At 22.9% G+C, this 20,968-nt stretch overlaps 1 protein-coding gene across 2 annotated transcripts in view; it reads right to left on the bottom strand.

The window, feature by feature from the left end:
* Rpb8 (DNA-directed RNA polymerases I, II, and III subunit Rpb8) overlaps positions 1-20,968 on the bottom strand; it is a 78,711-nt gene that overhangs the window by 32,978 nt on the left and 24,765 nt on the right. For both annotated transcript variants that reach the window (XR_913045.1, XM_011505726.1), the window contains exons 2-3: positions 14,008-14,091; positions 6,869-7,049 (exon numbers count right to left, since the gene is read on the bottom strand). Coding sequence is in view for 1 of the 2 variants with exons in the window: in XM_011505726.1 (XP_011504028.1) it covers positions 6,869-7,049; positions 14,008-14,091 (265 nt within the window). In the remaining variant the exon portion in view is untranslated. The remainder of the gene's footprint in view (positions 1-6,868; positions 7,050-14,007; positions 14,092-20,968) is intronic.

The following is a 20,968-nucleotide window of genomic DNA, read 5'->3' as shown; positions in this document are numbered from 1 at the left end:
TAAATGTATGTTATATAAACATAGAATTATTTTATTAGTATTCAACTACCTGGAATAAGATAATGATAATTTTAACTTTTTAATGAAAATACGATAGATTAATAAACATTATTGAATTATTTTAAGATTATAAATAGCTACTACATAATAATTATCTTATTAGACACACACTTCATTATAGAAGCAACTTGAAATACTATATTTTGTGCCAGAAAGTGGAACAAAGATAAAGAAATAAAACGTATTAAATAATTTAATTAATAACATAGAAATATAAAAATATAAAAATTTGATAATATAAACGATGTAAAAATAATTGTACTTATAGTTCTTGTTTATCTTATGCACAGTAAGATTTTTTTTACATAATCTGTTCTTTTATAATGAATAAAAATATTTTTCAAAATTTAATTGTTTTTTTTTAAACTACACAAAATCTTAATTCTGCACAAATTAATATGAAAATTCATCGTAACATTTATTATACGAATACATGCTTAATATATAATTAAAATATGAAACGTCTTATTTATAATAAAACAATATGTATATTTGGCTAACATAATACATTAACAAATTAAATTTATTATAAGCAAAATAAGTAAACTAATACAGCTTAATTTTCGGCCACCTAGTTTCTTACTTAAAGTACTACGATAATTACAAGCGATATCAAGGGACGAGTACTTTAAGAGTAGTCTTCGATATAGCTAAGAGTTTAGATGAATCAACACCTCTAATATCTTGTACCTTTTTCAAATCATTGCAAAAACACAATATTATCGAACCCAAAACTTTATCTCCAGTTGTGCAGTACTTGTTTGACCTCCATAAAATTTCTAATTCTTTGCTAAAAAGGTATTTTGTCTCGTATCTCATTCCTCAAAATATTCTTCCAGTTATGCTTTAGATACAAGCGACAATTACCTAACGTTATCGCATTCGTACTTGATAGCTGAAACCACGTAAGCACAAGTGCTCATAATATTGACAGAGAGATAGCTAGCTAACCAGTGGGTGGAAAGATAGAAAAGAGAGAGAGAGAGAGAGAGAGAGAGAGAGAGAGAGAGAGAGAGAGAGCTTTTATTTGAATTTCCGTGGCATGATCAAGGGTTACGGGTAAAATCGGATAAACAGCGGGAATGAAAGCGCGAGTGCGAATCTCGGCATAGTGACGGCGCCGTGAACGTACCGCTATTCATTCTCATGTGTGCGCGTGCCGCTCATCGATCGATGGAGCTTAAAGGACAGAAGGCCGGCCAGGCCTTCAAGGTCGAACTACACGCTCGCACGTGCTACAATCATTTCGTCTTTCTCTTTTGCTATTCTCCCTCATTCTTTATCCCTCCCCTCTTCAATCCCCCGACAATATAAAACCGACACTATATATAAACAGGATGGAGTCTCTCTCTATCGTTCTCACTTGGACTGATTTTCCGCTGTTCCATTTTTAACTTTCTTTTTCACTGAACCATGGATGACGCGCCGAGAGAATTTCAGACGTAATTAAAATCGCGAATTCACTATTTGTATTTTTTTTACAACATAATTGACAAGAATTTTCAGTTTTTTTCGAACAATTAGGTAAACATACTACGTTATATATATACTCAATATTCTTTGTCTCCAATGTCTAAAGGGGATGATTAAACAGTTTCGACCTTCGGCGTGTGACTGATGTTTTTTCTTTCATGCGTAAATATAAATGCTTGCAATTATTAAATAAGTAAGATTAATAAGACGAATGATCTCTTGTCTAAACGTTTATTTTTATTATTGCTTATTCAAAATTGTCCAAAGTTTTAAATATTTTCATTAATCTTAACTTAATTTAATAAGAAATATTCCGCTTTTCTTCCTTTCCAACATAATTTTATTGTTTAAAATATTTGAAATGTTGCTTTCCTATAATAAATGATTTACTAATATAAAAACAATGTAATTAATCGATATAATATAAATTTAATCGAATAAAATATTAGCTTTTAATGGATGATTCGTAGAAAATTATGAAAAATAGCCAGTGTCAAGAAAGAGTTTTCGAATATCTTAATTTTATAGAAATACATATTTTATTGTTTTACTCAAGAGCATATTCATTCTGTCAAATAAAAAAATTATGGCAATATAAAGATATTCATTTTAAATAAAATATATGGATATTAATTATTCTAGAAAATATATACTTTTAACAATAAAGAGTATAATTTTGCACTTCAATAAATTTAGTGATAAGAAATGAATTTATTAATTATTTTAAATTTTAAATGTCTAAAATATTTATTGAAACTCCCAATATAGGTAGAAACCGAAACATATATTAAAATTTGTTATTGTTTTATCAATACGTTTAAATAAAAGATTTAAATAAAATAAAAAAATATTTAGTTATTTTAAAAACGACCTTAGTTACATTATTACCCAAATATTAACTATATTATATATGCTAAGCGTGTGTTTTCATTTTTACATTATAACGATTTCTTAATTATAACAAATTCCATAAAGTAACCAGAATTCAAAATTTCGAATACAGTTCCGATTGTACATAGTAAACTATAAATAAAAACTTATATTATTATTTTATTGTAATATAGTAAAAAAGTACTTTATTTAAATTCATAATTTAGATGTATTTAAAAATTTCTTTTCTTTGAACATAAAACTATATTCATTATTTTCATTATTTAATATTTATATATAGTTTCAACATGTACGTAGGTACCTTACGGATTTTGAAACAATTCTATTTTTCTAAACGGTATCTATCAAATTACTATCAAATTAACAATAGTTTATTTAAATTCAATACTCTTCAATCATGAATCAGTTTTTTAATAATACATCGCAACATTTTGTACGCATTAGCGTTGCATTTGGTCTGTATATTCATATATTATAAGCATCCCTATAATCAGTGGTATACTTATTGTCATTAAAGGCAAATATTTTATGTCGTGTTATATGCAACATTTGAAATAATAGTTCACATTTATGTATGATTTTTCAGGACTTGGAAAATTCTTTTGCTAGATTGTGGTTATTATTTTCCCTTGGGCCAAAAAGCAAACATTATTTTTATAAGTGTAAAATACAATGACTATCACATTAACTTTAGTTAAACGAAAAACTGATCACTAATAAATGGCGTTTCATGTGGCACGCAAATTCTAATCTCGATCTGGCTATTGGACGTGTCGTGTTTTCCAATGTCTTAACCATTACTATTGTTAGAGTTGTCATATTTGTTTGACAAGACTCCATCGACTAAAAAAAAAGGAGTAGAAAAAAGAGGAAAGTCCTAAACGTGCTTATTTTAGTTTCTTTTAATTTTCTTCAAAAAAACTTAAAAAACATACCCTATAAAAATATTACATACATTTTAGGCATACCACGTATGTCCCAATCTGTGCTTTTGGTATTATCAAAAAAATTAATATGTTAAACAAATAATGTTAAAAAAAATAAAACAATATATATTTTAAAGGTTTACAAATTCAATATAAAACTTTTAGATATATTGATTAAACTTTATAGCTGACTTCGTATTTTTATAATATTACAATTTTTCATCAATAGTTTTTCTATATTTAGCAAACATTTATATGTCTACAACTTTCTTGAAAACCATTAGTAAAAATACACTGGTTTTAATTTAAAATTTATATAAACACTAAATAAATTTTAATATTGATTATACATCTATTAATATATCAATATCAAACAATAATAATAATATATTACGTAATTCTTGTTATTATAGTTTGTATTTTTAAAAAACAAAAACGGAAATACATACCACGAATAATGTTGGAAACACATTATAACTTTCTATAAATAAAATAATAATTGAGAAAGAATCGTCAATGAATCATCGTTTAACAATCGTATTCTCTAATAAAAAATAATCAGTCATAATTTTGTATATATGAAATTATTCGACGATACAAACAGGTATTTTCTCAGTACTAGACTCTACAAGCAACTTCAAATTTTAGGAAATACTTTGTCTTTTTTTACATGAATTTTTATGAAATATTCATAATATTAGTTTTTAATATTTATTTAAATTGCCTTGATTCGTTATAATGGAATTTAGATTGAATATATCTCGAAAAAACTGGCAAAAATTATAGTGACATAAAATCTAATTTTCTCTTAATAATAAAATAAATATCAATTTAAACAAACATTTAAAATTTTTTATATTATTATATAATATATATTATGTGCTCTTTCCGATGTGTCATTTAAATAGATATATCAAGTATAAATTACAAAGTTAATTAGTTATATACTTTTACATAATTCTTGTAAAATTATTATTAATAATTGCCTAATTCTATAATTTTTTTTAATAAATTTTATTCAATTTTCGAAGATATATAAAAAAAGCAAATATGTACATAAACATTAGAAATTTATCATATTACCTCATCCGTGTTCAGTTAGGTAGATATTCAATATTTTGCCTTTTGACATTTAGCCGTAATTTAAAAAAATTTGGTCGAGTATAAGATCGCAATTTTTATATTAACTTCAAACTAAAATAAAAGACAATATAGGAATATTATATACCGTTAAAATAATCAATCGATAAATTATACATTTTTTTTTTGGTATAAAATTTATAATACTTTTTGAATAATTTTTATTAGTATATTAGTAATATAAAAAGGTAATCTTAAAAAATAAAGAAATTGAATAACATGTTTGATATTTGATTTATTTTGGAGAGTTATCATTAAAAAATTTCTATTTATGAGGGAATTATTTCAACGTAAAGACCACTTTTATATAGAACCCATTTAAAAAATGATACCTAAGGACAATGGAAAAAACACCTTTAGAATATAGAACATTGAAATACAACTGTAGAAAATATTTATTCGTTAATATTAATGAAAGAAAAAAAGAAAATCAACTAACAAAGACGGGAAAAAGCACGAAATAAAAGATATTTACAAAAAATTCAGTCTGCTAAACCACCAGGAGCAATTCCAATTTTGAGTAATATTTTTTTATCAATCTTTATAATTTTATTATTGAATGAAAATCGATTATAGTTGGATTCGAGAAGAGAGTTTCCCATAATTTCTACATTTTATCTGTATCACAAAGGAATGAGGCACATCGTCATACTTCAGGACTTTTGGTGATGATCTGTATATCTGTTCGACATCGAACTTTTTAAGAACTAGTGGTAACGTCAGGAAACTGGAGAAAAGAAATTTGAGGCTTTCCTTTGTCCAAAAAGTTAAATCATTCTTAATTAATATCTAACTTAATTTAGTTCGATAAGGCTTGATTCAATAGTAGTGGATTCGTTGGTATATCGTTGATACTAACCGCTCAAATAACGGATAATTACTTTTCCGCTTTGAAAAATGTCTGGCTAAATTTTTTTTTTCTGTTCGAAGGATTTGGATTTTTTAGAAAATTTGCTTACTATGACGCAGTTTAATGAGCTTAGATCATCGGAAATAAACGATTTGTAACGTTAATTTATGAACATATACAATTTTCTTCTTTTAAAAACAATTAAAAATAGTTTTTCTTATAAAATTAATAAGCTTAACATAAGGAAATTATTGAAATTTAATTTGATCAATTTACATTTATTAAGACTTATATTTTTTAAGTGTTGTGTCAATTTTGATTTTCAATCACGCGAAAAACAAAATATACACTGAATTTTAGTTCTTTAATAAATAAGTTATACGTTGGAAATAAAACTTATTGGCTGTATTTCTTCATCCCATGTTAAAATAATTTCTTATTTTCGGCATCTATAAATGTTACTATAAATAATATTATCTGATACAACACAAACTATTTAATGTCATGATATGATGTTGCAAAAATGAAATTCCACAAACTAATGAATAAAAGAAATATCCAATGATTTGTATACCTGGAGCTGAAGTGAAAAATACTATTACTGAATAATGATTATATAAAATTTATCGATTCGATCTCTACATTTATATATTTATTATTTGCAGATATGAAATCAACCAACAAAAACCACTGTTTAACAAATTTTTTAACCAATTTTATCTAATCATCGATTGAATTGTTACTACTGTTTAAAATCTCAATTTTAGATAGAATATTTACTAAGAGTGAATTAATTAATAACGAACAGTGAAATATTTTATTTTAAATATATTAACAAAATCATGTTATACAATAAAAATTGCTATTTGAATAATACATTGAATAAAATATTAATAAGTCATTGTAAAAAATTCCAATAACTGTTCGATTAATCTAAATGAGTATTATTTTATTAATAAATTATATATCTTTACTGTATTATTCTTTAAAAGATACTATGGTATATATATTTAATTTTCCAAAAACAATAAATTAAATAACTATTTTTCTAAATACAGCTTTAAATTTTTTAGATTAAACTCAATAGTTGTAATAATGTTTTTCATGTAATCGAATGATCAAGCGAAAATACACAATGATTTCCATACTTTCTTGTTTAATTATCAATTATACCGAATTTATGGATATTGTAATTTGTAAATCAATTGCTGTATAAATAAATTAAAATAATTATTAACTGTTACTTTCTCTTATATTTGTATTTATTGTATTAGAATACTATTTTTAAATTTTATTGCTATACAAATATAAAATATAAAGTATAAAAATATATAATAAGCCAATTAGTAACATTAATCGTGTTAATAAATCGTCAATTATAGCTAAGTCGTATATATATCCTATACTTTAATAAAAAAATTTCTGATATTAATAATTACAATAATCAATATAATAAGTTTCATTTATAAAAATAACTAATAAAGATTTAAAAATAAAACAAAGAAAAAAGTGTACGTTATGTACTTACAATCGGCTGCTAGGTTCGTTGTTGGCCTCGTCTCCCTCTATTCGGTAGACTTTACCAGACATCACATATTCGAAAGAATTCGCCCTAGAACCACCCTCCATTTCAGCAGCGTTCCAATCGCCGCCATCGGGGTATCCGTCCTCACGTAATGTTGTTGCAAGCACTAAGCGAAATTTATCACCTGCAATACAGTAACCGAACGCTAAATACATACATTATATTTATTTCTAATTTTAATTTACCAAGTATAGGCATCCATTTTTTAACGTACTCGAATAACGTTCAATTTTTTTTATTACATAAAATTCTAATTTCAATATTGAAATTGGATAAAAAATTATGATGTTAAATTTTATTATTAAATTTAGGAATAATTTAATATAGAACATTGTTTGAATGAATATTAATTATTGCTTAATATATGGTATTATATTAATATAAAATATTTTTTTCATTTTGGTCACTGTTTACTAAAACCTCAACAAATATTTTATTACTGCTACAACTAGGATTTAGACATAAATAAATGCCATCAATTAATGATTGTATAATTAGCAATAATGTTAGCAATATATAACTAATTAACATTTGTATTTTTCTATAGATATAGAATATATTTTATAGAATCTTTAATAAAAACAAATGTTGAATATAGCAATTGAATTAAGTATTTCATATAAACAGTAAAAACAGCTCTTACAAACGATTTTTTAAAATAATTGTTAATAAAATTAAATTCTATTAAAAATTATAAATTTTTTCTATTAAAAACTACATTTTTTTGAGGTATAAAAACAGTACTAATGAAAGGATGTATTAGAGTATGTATGTAAGTAAAGGATGATGATTTTATGATTAATTTATAATTAGTTAATAGATTTTTAAATTAATATAAAGAAAATAGTCACGCAACTTGTAAGGCTCAAAAAGTCTAATAATGAACAACTATTCATTCAATTCAATTATAAAATAACTATAATAATATATATATATAATACAATACGGTATTATATTGTGTTTTTAAAATTCATGCATGATAAATTAAGAGCTTTCAATATGTTGTATTCAAGAGCATTTAAAGGTTCTAGATTATATTTGTTATATTGAAAAATAGTACATCAACATAGATATATAATATTTATTTAGAATATTCAAAGAAAACATTAAGTAATTAAGCTTAACATTAAGCTGTATAAATCTTTATTTTTTATATTAACTAGTATTACAAAATACATATTATAATAGCTTACTTAACAAGAAGTATCTTTATTCAATGAAAGTTAAAACTTTAATCTTATCTATTGTAATTTTTGTATCTGACATATCTATTAAATTTGATAAGATTACGATGATAAAGAATATGCCATATATATGCTTGTAAATGTTTTAAAAAATATTCTGTTGGGAAATAGAACTCAATATCATTGTTAAGTAAATGAGCAAATTTTCAGTATATCCAGTTTATCAGCTTAAAACTAAATGCTTACCATGAAATCCATATTATTCTTTAAAAAATACATGCTTTCCGATGGTACGGGGTATTCTATATTTTTGATATTCTATGAAATATTGGAATGCAAGTGTCTACGTCAATAATACTTCCGTCCTTGTAATACATATCCTGAATTATAAAAAGAATACAAACATTTGACATTCCTCCGTACTTTTCACAATATTGGTACTTGAAGTATTCATTTCAGTTAGGCTAAAAGAATCAGCATTTTATCACCGAAAGAGCGTCGCTTAATTTCAAATTGCAACTTAATTTGGTGTTCTATTAGTATCAATTTTCTTGAGTTCGGAACTCATCGCCGTCTTATCCAAACTATCGCACATATTTCCCTTTCTTGATATTTTTTCATACCTTGCTGTTTAACCTGGTGATTTAGGAGGACGACCGACAAAAATATTGAAAAGTAATAGTCAGCAGTTACTGAAAAACCATGGGTGACGAGAAATGGGATATCATTTCAATGAAGGTGACAGATTCAGCTCTTAAAAGAACCTTTATCGTTCTATGAGGGTTTCTGTTACCAGCGGAAAAGTGACCACCACCTACAAGAACAAATAAGGTTGAAAAGAATCGAGGTTCGGCTGAGTTTTGTGACAATATCATAGCAACACCGCATAGGAGGTGGCGACGTCAACGGTTTCGCTCATCCATTGCAGCAGCACCCTGACCTTGGAATTGAACTTGATAAAGGAATTTGCGAACTGCCTGAGAAGCACAGAAGATCTAGAAGTTGGGAGAGGGGGTGTCTTCGTGAACGAGCGAAGAAAGGCGGGGTTATTGGTGGAAAGGAAGTAAGTAGCTCCACACTCATTGCATCATCCCGCGCAATACTACCTTCGTCGTCCAATGTCTCTCTTTCTCCCTAGCCTGGTACGCGCGTCAATACCACCGCGCAAGATTAGAAAGAGAAAATATAGTTGTAGCTATCCAATTCCACGCGGACTCGATGCTTATCTGAGCAAGAAAATATCGTGAACTCAAATTATATATGTATAAAGTAAGGCGGATAAATCCCTTAACATAAGTGTATGAATATGTAAACATAAATTTATCCAAAATGAAAAATTATTTGCTTAACACGTTTCGTCAATAATTAAGTGCGGCAATTATCAAATTATCTGGATTTGTTACATTACAAAAGTATTGTATAATGCAAATTAATAATTAGTAATTAATTATAAAAATTAATAATAGTATAATATACAAAAGAACAATAACATTTCAAGAATAAAATTACATAAAATTCCGTTATTTATAAATTTGAAATATTTCATATTAGCAGTATTAAATATATTAATTTTCTATAGTTAATTAAAGTGGTCTTACAAAACATTTATAAAAGAGCAAACAATTTTATAGTTCATATTTGTTTTCGTATATGTATAATTTTTAATTTATTTTTATAGATTTCATCTTTTTTCATATTGAATTGTAATAAAATATATATAATAAAATACTTTAAAAATATATTTGTAAAAAGTATTGATAATCATTAATCCGTAAATCATTAATCTATGTATTTTATTGCAAATCTTTTATTTATATTTACTCATTCAATCGAATATATTCACAATAATTTTATATAAATAAAAAAGTTTGATTATAATGATGAATTAACGAATAATTCACTAACTATTACTAAATTCTTATTATTAAATAATATATGACTAATAAATTATATTAAAAATCAAATCTAATCTGTATTAATATAATATTAGATTTCACGGATTGAAATTAAAATTAAAATTATCATAAAAATCGAATGTTAAAATTTTTATGCAATGCATTTTTTATCACTTTACATATTGGATTTTAATTTACTAAATTTAAAAACTATAATTAACTTTTTTACTCTTATATAACTAAATTGTATAAGAAAATTTTTTATTTTTTTTCCACATGGTTTAATTTCTGTTAAAATTCAAAATATATTGAACATTTCATACTTTATTTGAAAACTTCGTTTACGTCTAAATCAAATTATATATAAACAACAATATCAGCATGGAATATTTTTTATATTAAATCGGGATGATATATCGACATTGAAATTTAAAATTTTTAATTTTAATCTTTTATTTTGTTTTATCAATATACTAAATATAATTATTAATGTATATGCATTATCTTACAAATGTATCCATATGGATGCATATTTACAGAGGAGAATAAATCAAACTTATTAATCAAAGTTATTTCAAGGAATCAACAAAGAAGGTTTATTTATAGGGAGTAAGTTTTACACAAATTGCGCGAGTGTACAAATATGTTAATAGTAGAGAAAATACTTAGCAATATCAAATTAGACAAAAGTTATTAAAAGAAATTAAAATCAAGATAAAATTAAGCAGCTAGAAATTTACTAATAGAAATCAAGAGAATTTTGGTTATTATAAGTCATTTTTTAAATAGATTCAGATTATTAGTTTATTAATTCGGCTTATGCTGAAAGAATTAAAATTTAGAAGTTACCAATTTAATTTTATAAATTAAAATATTTCTATACTATTGTAAGATTTCTACTATTATAAGAAAGAAATTTTTATTATAAATACTTGCTTCAACATAATTTTTCTAATAATACGGTATTTATAATACATTATAAAAAGCTTTTAATAGTAAATAGTCAGTAATACACATTAAATATAGAATCCATTAATTTTAATAATGAAATTACACTAATCTGCGAATACCAGCTGAATTAAGTATTGATTTTAAATAATTTATTACGTATACAAAATTTATTTGCTGGCTACAATTATATAATAATAGTATTACTATGTATTGTTTATACAATTTTTTATTAAAAATGTTCTTATGTTATTAATATACACAATGTTTATCATAGCTTAGATATATACAATTATTAGCAGGCAGATAGACAGACGGAACATTATAATAAATATATTTCATTTTCTTCAATATTTGTAAAATACATTTTTATATTTTAATAAATATTTTTAAAAAATACAAATTTATATTTTAGTTATATAAACTATAATAACACATACTATTTAAATATTTTCTTCATAGAAAAACAGAAGTCAAATAAATTTAACATTAATGTTAACATTTTTACGATTTAAATATTAAATATAAAGTATTTTTCTAAAAATGCTTATGAAAAATTATACATATACTTTGTAAATGTATTTTGTCACATTTTACAATTAAAAAAATAATTGTTTTAATATAAAATAGATTTTTTTTCTCAATATATAATAATTATATCCTATTACATTTCCCTTTTACATTGATATAAGTCATAACATTAATGAAATTTCTTATCATTTTTAATAACTCAGTAGAAAAAGTATTTTATTTCTTAAAAAATATCAATAATATTTGTTTTAATTATTATTAAATACCACTAATAGGCAACTTAATATTATAAATAAAAATCAGATTTAATATTTTAGACGAAAAATAACACATTTAAACTTAATTTAAGGGACATAGTTTAATAATTCATTTTTCATTCGTCGAATTAAAATTAATAAAGTATATTTATATTAATATAAAGATTTGGTATAAAATAAATATTTATTTAATATGTAAATTAAGTAGTAACTTATTTCTGATTTATTTTAAAAATAAAATTATACGAACTATGCGTATGAAACAAAAAAGAAAAAATGGTGGTATTATAAGACAAAAAATATTTTGTCTTACGCATTTCTCTAATACATTTCAGTATGTTATGATTTTTATTGATTTACTAAGTATATTTTAAATCACAATATTGAAAACTTAATAAACATTTGTATAAAAATGAATTTTATTTAAATATAATTTAATGATTTCTGTATTTTTAGATTAGAACCTAATTAAATCTTATGAATTCATTTTAAATACATTCAATATTTTATAATATTAAGTATTCAATATTTAAACGTTAATAAATGAAAAAGATATTTTTTAATTTACTCTGTGTATTATATTTAAATAAAGAATTCTGTTATGTTTAATATTAAAATTTATTAAAATATACTAAAATATAAAAATTGCACAATCCAAATTTATATTTAAAAAAATAATAAGTAATTTAATACTTACAATAAAATTTGTATAAAACATTAATTATCTGCATTAAATAAACAAATTTTAATTAATAAATATAAAGTATTGAGAAGTTAAACTATTGAAAATAGATTTTATGGAATTTTAAATTACAGTATTATAAATTATATATGCATATTACATTACATGTATACAAAAATACAATTAAACAAAGTATTTGTTTAAATTAAACATCTAACTTTGAATTTAGTTTTAAATTTTCACAATAATGTATTTACTTTCTTTTAAAGAAACAAGTTTATTAAAGTTTATTTCACTAGTACTTTTTAATTAATGAAGATGGATACCTGTGTTTCTATTAGCAAAAATGTTTCAAGTATAAAATACTTATAAACCGGTAATTATAGAATATATTTTCATAAACGATTATAATGATTTTAGCAAAAAACGAAAACTCGGTACTCTTAAAATAGTGCGTTATATAAAAGAATTTTCTTATGATCAAATGATTAAATATTTTATCAACAAAATCAATATTTTATTTAGTTAGTATCGGCTGTAACTGATAATATTTACATGGTGATTATGAATGTACTATGAATAATTTATATTTATCAATTCTGAATTACGATACTTCTGTACACACGTGTTGATTCTATAAACATTTGACCAAGCCATGAATTGAAAAAATTATTGGTTATTGTTGACTATTTTATTTTTCATTATTTATCAAAGAATGACTTGCACAAAAACTTAAATTTGGAGTTGTATGAATCTTTCCTCTAAAAAATGGTAACTGCAATACTATATAATCAACTTCAAATATACTAGCTGTCCAATTGTATTTATTATAGAAATCTATATTTCTTAAATAATTGAATATAAATCGAATGAATAAATTAATTAACATAAATATAAAAAAAATAAATTATAGTATAATGAGAATAAGAAATTGAAAATTGAAACAAATATTTGAAACAAATTGAATAATACAATTTTAATAATTTAAATTTTTATGATTTATGCTTTATATTTTATAATTATCAATTTCTTACATATCATACAAGAAAGTATTTCCAATAAAGTAATCTAAAATTTTTATTATAGAATTATCTTATGTATTTAATTATAATTTATTTTTATTATCTTTACATTAATTTCAAGTAAAATAAGGAAGTTAACAGAAGGAGTATCATAGCAATGATTGTTTATTACATACTATAGACGAAGTAAAAAATATTTTAAGTCAAAAACAAAGGGTGTATCTCGATAGGTGATGATCGATCAAGTAATAATCACTTAATAGATAGAATTCAAAAAGCTCTTAGTAGATTAAATATTAACTAATAAGTAAACACTAAATGTATTTGCTAATACATTCATTAAAAGTATTCTTATAAAAAATTACAGTTTACATATTGCTATTATACAGCATAATTTAACCAGCAACCTATGATTGATAGAGTATGTAAAAGAATGTTTTGTTTTTCGGAAATTTGTGTTTAAGCAAAAAATATGTTTATCTATTAATAAAGATAATATTTATCAATTTCAAAGACATTAAAATTATATATAAATATAAAGTAAAAAATTAAGTGACACTCACCTAATTCTAAAGGATAAAGCCAGCTGTTGATATCTAAGATGAGATCCATCTTAAAGGACTCGGACTCACAATGCAATCGAATTACTGTAACAAATAAGGCATAACGCAAATTTAGAATCTAATTTAAACTTATAAAATAAAAAAATTGTAAAGGGTATAATGATAATAATGTATAATGTATAAGGTTGTTAATTTTTTCTTCCAACTGTGCGAAGATATTAATATTCGATTGTGAAGTGAATTATTTAGAAATCTACCTAAAAATTGTATGATTCTATACTATAAGTGCTTATTTATGGCATTATGATTCATTGTTTGGAAGTTTTGCATGAGCTAAATGAAAATACTGCGTGTACGAATAGGTTAATCTCATTGTGTATATATTATTGCTTTGATATTTTATACTCTTTACATGTAGTTTAAAATATATCGGCACTACGACTTATTAACATATGTTAATGTTTTAATTGATTAATACAGGCCCGTGTTTCCGAATTAATATAAAACCAAATGTGAGTAAAAAATTAAAATTCGTAAAATTTACTTCATTTCTTAATAAAACTTTCTTAAAATACAGATAGATCTGTATTGATAATTATTGTATTGATATTGATATTAATTATATTGATATTGATAATAAGATATTGTAAATATTAAAAAATAATTATTTACTTATTAAAAAATTTTTAATACTTACCAACTACAGCTTGCTATATATTAGGAATATTATTAAAAATCTTTAAATGCTTTAATCAATTTTTTCATATAATTACAAAACAAATTTAAAAGTTAATATTAAATGAAAATGATTGGTTACCAGAAAATATATCTAAACCTATTAAAAATGTATGATTCGTAATAAAAGTATAGTACCGCTTTTGCCATAATTAATCCCCTATTCAAGATAATAAAAACATTTCTTACAAGTAAAACAACATTTAAATTATTCAGTTAATAATAAGTAAACACTATTGTCACTAATAATAAAAGTAATAAAAAAGTAATTCAATGTTTGCTTCCCAGTGGGACCTAGTTTGACATCATCGAATCCTATCGACTAATCAATATGCTTCGGTTTGCAGTCATGTATTAATCGTTATATTCCTATACAGTTGGAAGTGGCTTTAAAATTACTATATAAAATTTAATGTATCTATTTTTACACTGTTGTATTTGATAAAGTCTCTGCTCTTAAGATATCATCAATAGTAAATTTACATTTGATAATTTGTTTTACCAATTAAATTTATAATATTTCTATGATATTCTTAATAATTAATAAATAAATAAGAAACTCATTTAGAATGTATAATATTAATTATATAAATGTATTCTGATTAAAAACATTCTTTACGATATGATAAATACAATTTATCTTAATGTTATTTAAAGCAAATATTAAAAAAATAATGATCGTTAAAATACGAAACAGGTTTTATATTTCCTAGCGATTTTAAAAATTATTTTGATATTAAAATATTAAAATTGCCTGAAAAGTAGATACTGTAATAAAAAATATATTTGACAAATTATACAAATAAATAAATTAACTAAGAAATAAAGGCATTCTTAAAATTTAACAAATCAATTACTTATTTGACATTTTTCTCAAAGTAATATTTAGAAAAATTAATTTTTATATATTTAACAACAGCAATATTAGAATCATTTGTTAAAATATTTATGTTAAAATTAAAAAAAATTTTCTTTTCAATGTAAATATATTTTATGATGTAATTTTATCGATATAATTCATTTTAATTAATAAGGGACCAAGTGAATACCGGATTCAAAGATTATTAATCTTTTCAAAAAATAATTGTATATATTCAAGGTCATGCTTATATGTTATAATGTTCAAGAAAAATATAAGTTACTATTAGATTAACCGTATCAACAAAATTACTAAAATGATTGAACAAAAACATAATTTAATAATTTTGTTAAACGCTTCTACTAGATGGTTAGCCCAAATAATACATAAATTATGTTTTAAAGTTTTTTAATTACAAACGTTATATAAAATATAATATTCTTTACTTAAAGCATAACACTATTAACTTTTTAATTTTAAGACCTTAAATGTATACATTTTTAAGATTATAAAATATGAATTGTAATTTTATGAAAGTTTATATAAACAAATTTACTATCCCTTGGTCTATCAATTTTTATTTAAAGTCATATACGTGGTATTAATCATTATTTACATTATATAAAAAAATATAAAGGTTCCGCTTATAATTATATATAGTTTCATGTATTGCATTGCGTTTATCGATTTTTCTCTTACCATGTAGTTGTGCGCTACCGCATAATTATTAACATTTACTTATGCACAAATAACATAAACCAGATAAGAGTTAGAAATTATTACTTTACAAGTATTTCAGTAAAAGAAATTAATTTGTATTTCACCAATTTTAAATAAATAGATAATAGATAAAATTATATTTGGTTCATTTAAATGCTTATGATATAGGTGACTATAAATAACATAATGTAAGTCAATGGAAAACATCAAAATAAACTAAATCTTTGCTAAAAATATCATTTTTAATATTTGATATGCATTAGTGCATCATTTATTAAGAGTATATATTTTTTGCATAAATACTTTATTTTGATAATTACATATCAATACAATGACAAATTGAATTAAAAAAAAATCTGTAATACTTTTGCATGTATAATAAAAGTAATTTAGCTTTTTAACTAGAATTAAAAATATGATTCGAGTTAAAATTAAAAAATATTTATCTTTAATATTCAATACTTTTATTTTTAATTTTCTATGGAATTTTATAATTAAATAATATTAATATATTAGTAGAAAATAGTACGTCGAATATAATCGATAATGTAATGATTTAAGTATAATTCACAATTAATATTTGATACAAGATACATATGCATACTGTAAAAAAATTATAAAAATAGAAATAAATTATATATTTATTTAAAAAATTATAAATTTAAAAATCTTTCAAATTTACCGTAATTACTTATAAAATAGCAACCTCTGTTACTAATAAATTTATTATATGAATTCTATAATTTCATCGTAAAATTCTTTATTATGTTTTCATTTTTATTAAACAAATATTCAAGTTTCAAATTGGTTGGTTAATTATAATTAATTGTTTACCGTTGTATTTTATAAAAGTCAATTCGATTTGCAAATTTTATATAAGTAGAACATAAAAAAATATACGTTGATTATAAAATTATTTTTAAATATGTTAAAAGTTGACCGTTATATTAATCGAAACAAATTTGTCATACCGACAATATGAATTATTCAAGTTTTATAATAGTACAATAATTTCTACATTTGTTTAAAAAAATTTTGTTGGGTATATTTTTTTTACTTCAAGACTATTTTTGAAAATAATACTATTTTAATCATAATATTTACTACATCAAGTTTTATGGAACAAAAGTTACTCATTTTATACAGTTATTTCATTTGCAAACTATTTGTTTCGGTATATTATTTTATATATGAGAAAAATTATAAATTTTATATAATTTTATATTTTTAATTGTATAAAAATTATTAAAAACAGTAATATAACCATTCAAAATAAGCTAATATTTCAACAAAATGAAAATAAGAAGTGTATTAAAAGCACTTTTTTTAATACTTCATAATACTTCAAAATCAAAATAATCCTATACATTTAAGTGGATTATTTTCTATCATATTACATATACAATTTTATTTCAATTTTAAATATTTTAAAATTATATAAAATAAAATATAGATATTTTATGAATTTTAAATAATACTTCAGATAAATTTAAGATGCAGGTTCAAACTTGCGGAAACAAGACAGTGTAATGAGTAAAATATAAGCTCAATAATTAATTGGATTTAGACTAAGGTTGCTTTAACAGAATATGGAATATACAAAGCACATTAAAATAGTAATGAAATTCAGCTTCGATATATAATGGTATTTATTCTTAAAAAAAATATTTTTATTGTTTGTCCATACAGATAACTACAATAAATTAATTTTGTTCATAACAGTAATTTCATATATTTATAATTTTATAATAATTTATTAAATTTCTATATGTGCAAAATACATAAAATCGTTTTAAGACATATTCAAATATTCGTAAAATTTTCATTTACAATTTAAAGAAATAACAAAAATTGAATGAACAAAAATATAAAGTTTATAATATTTCTAAACACGTAGTATTTTTTTTTAATATCAAATAAAATCTTGTATTTGTAAATATCTAATACAAACATCATAATTATCGATTACTTGCGTTCAAGGGTAATTACTCATTAATTTTCTATTATTTATTATTTATTTTTATTCTTATATACAATATTCGATCCATCTTAACCAGCTCTGAATCTTTATTCTAGAAAGAGAAATAAGCTGAATACACATTCCAAATAAAAAAGGCATGATGGTATTATTTATATATTTTATACTGAACATGAATTTTATTGTCAGTTTTATTGCATATTTAAATTTATTATACATGAAATTATAACTTGTTGTTTTTATAACTGATAATCCTATAAATAAAAAATTTGAATATGCATATATATATATATCATTTGGTTTTATAATTATAAAATCTAAAATCTTATTTTTGACATTTAATATTGTATAATCTTATATTCAATAATAAACGTATAAAATTTAAGAGAAATACTTTATATAGGAAAGAGAAAGACAGAAAAATGAAAAACGAATACAGATGGTGGGCTAAAGAAAGCTAAAGAAATGGAGAAGGGGATAAGTGCTATAGAAATTCAAGGATATTGATTAACACATGTTTTCGGGAGCGTGTTCGGCCGTGTACTTTATATGAATGAAATGTATAAAAACGCTATGAATTATATGTAACTTTTTTATTTCAAAATATAACTTAAAATGTATGATTAATATTTTTATACATGGAATTTTATAATTTTAAATTAAATACTTCCACAAAAACGTAATTGTACTAATATAAATTTCCTGTGCTAATATAGAAAATGTTTCATTATAAATGTACCTTAAGTTAATCATATTTTAATGTTATTAATATTTTTTATAAAGATTCTATATACACAGTAATTATATTATTCGTACAGTATTTACATATATGTAAATCTACATATTTTATAAATACAATATATTGAAATACAAATAATAATTTGTACTCTGTAAGAACAAAATATCCTTTTTAATAAGGCATCATAAAACCCTTGGCCAATCACTTCCTGTGTTTTTTGTGATTGGTGTATGCTGTCCAACAAGTCATATTTGTTAAAACTTATTAAAAAGCATCATTTTAATTAAACCACATATGAGACCCAAAAAACTAATCGATTCAATCATTTTTAAAATGCAGAAATACTTATAGCTTGTGCTTTCGTAAGTAAAAAAATACTCTGTTAAGGCAAATGTCGATTCTGTCTCTTGTTTCTTGATCTTCACCGGTTATAAGATGAATGAACTCAAAGAGAATGATTAAAAGTACAAAATATGAACTTGTTCTTTTATTGCTTTCGAACTGACAAGCATATATAGAAACACTTGTACAGAATGAATTTGGTACCATCATAGATGAATGTTTTTTCATTCTAATTTTAGAACTTACGTTATTTTTTCATTATAGATATGTATAGTATTTATAAGTGTGGGACTAATGCGTGAAGTAATTCACGTACGCGTAATGTATGTATTGTTGTTTGATATAAATAATTTATGAGTATAGTGACGTGTTTACTTTTTTACTTTAATAAAAGGGCTCTTACACGGAATCCGTATACAGACATTCAAAATCGAATGTAGCGAACGCTTTCATGAAAAGCAATGGATAGATCATGTTTCATCGATTGATTTTCTAGAAGCTTTGTTTCCTTCATATTACTATTATTATTATTTCTATTTATTGATTACTAACTTTCTATTGTTAGCGTAAATAACTCTTTATTTTGGTTGGTTAAAGTAGTTTTTCCTAACCTATTTCACATATCATGTAATTTATCGGTATTAATAGATCTTATTTTAGTACACACTTTTCTCTCCCTTACATATAATGTTTGATAAATTTTACTATGAACATTAAATTATTTTTCTTTTAAAATCAATAAGGTCATATCTTCCAAATAGTAACTCAACTTTAAGCAATAAAAATACAAATACCATTTTCGATTCATAGTGTTTACAGTTAAGTATCTGAATTAAATATTAAACTTGTAATATCAATAAGGCTTATAATATAAATAGAAACGATTTTATTCAAGTTTTGGTAAAATAATTATATAATGGGGTTTGAAGCTTAATATAGGTATGTAAGTTTTAACCAATTTCAATTATAAATATTTAAGAAATTGAAGTTTTTAATTTTATCATTTATTTGGATACAATTAAATAGATTTATTGACTTCAATATCATTATGAAATTAATAAACATCAAATTTTAAATAGAAATATATGTGTAGAATAAAAAGATGGTTCGCCTTATAATGTATCTTTTTAGTAATCGGAAAAACTTAGAATCGTTGTGTCATAACACATGCCCCGCTTCCAAAATCAATACTCAGAAAAATATATATTGTATGATGCAAATTAGATTGTAGCAAGTCATTTTCAATCTTTCTATCTATTTAACGAAGTATAGATGAACTTAGATATAAAAATAATTTCTCGTTCATATACTTTAAAATCTAGAAAACGTAAACTCGTATTTTTAACATTGACCTTTCCATAGCTCTTGTCATCGATCCATTTGCAGCACTGCACTCGTTTCATTACAACTTCCATATGCTTAACGCCAAAACATACGCATATTAAAGAATTCAAGCTCCACTTACACGTACGAGATGAACGAACTTATGAACAGATCATTGACGGTGATGTAGATTATTGACGAAAGCAACACTGTCAATAAATATGTCGACTGGCGCAACCACACCTGAGTCCTCTCACTATCTGCC

This window comes from Ceratosolen solmsi, unplaced genomic scaffold (genome assembly GCF_000503995.2).
Source record: "Ceratosolen solmsi marchali unplaced genomic scaffold, CerSol_1.0 scaffold7, whole genome shotgun sequence".
NCBI lineage: Eukaryota > Metazoa > Arthropoda > Insecta > Hymenoptera > Agaonidae > Ceratosolen > Ceratosolen solmsi.
The sequence above is the reverse complement of the archived record's forward strand: the minus strand, read 5'-3'. Positions and strand labels throughout refer to the sequence as shown.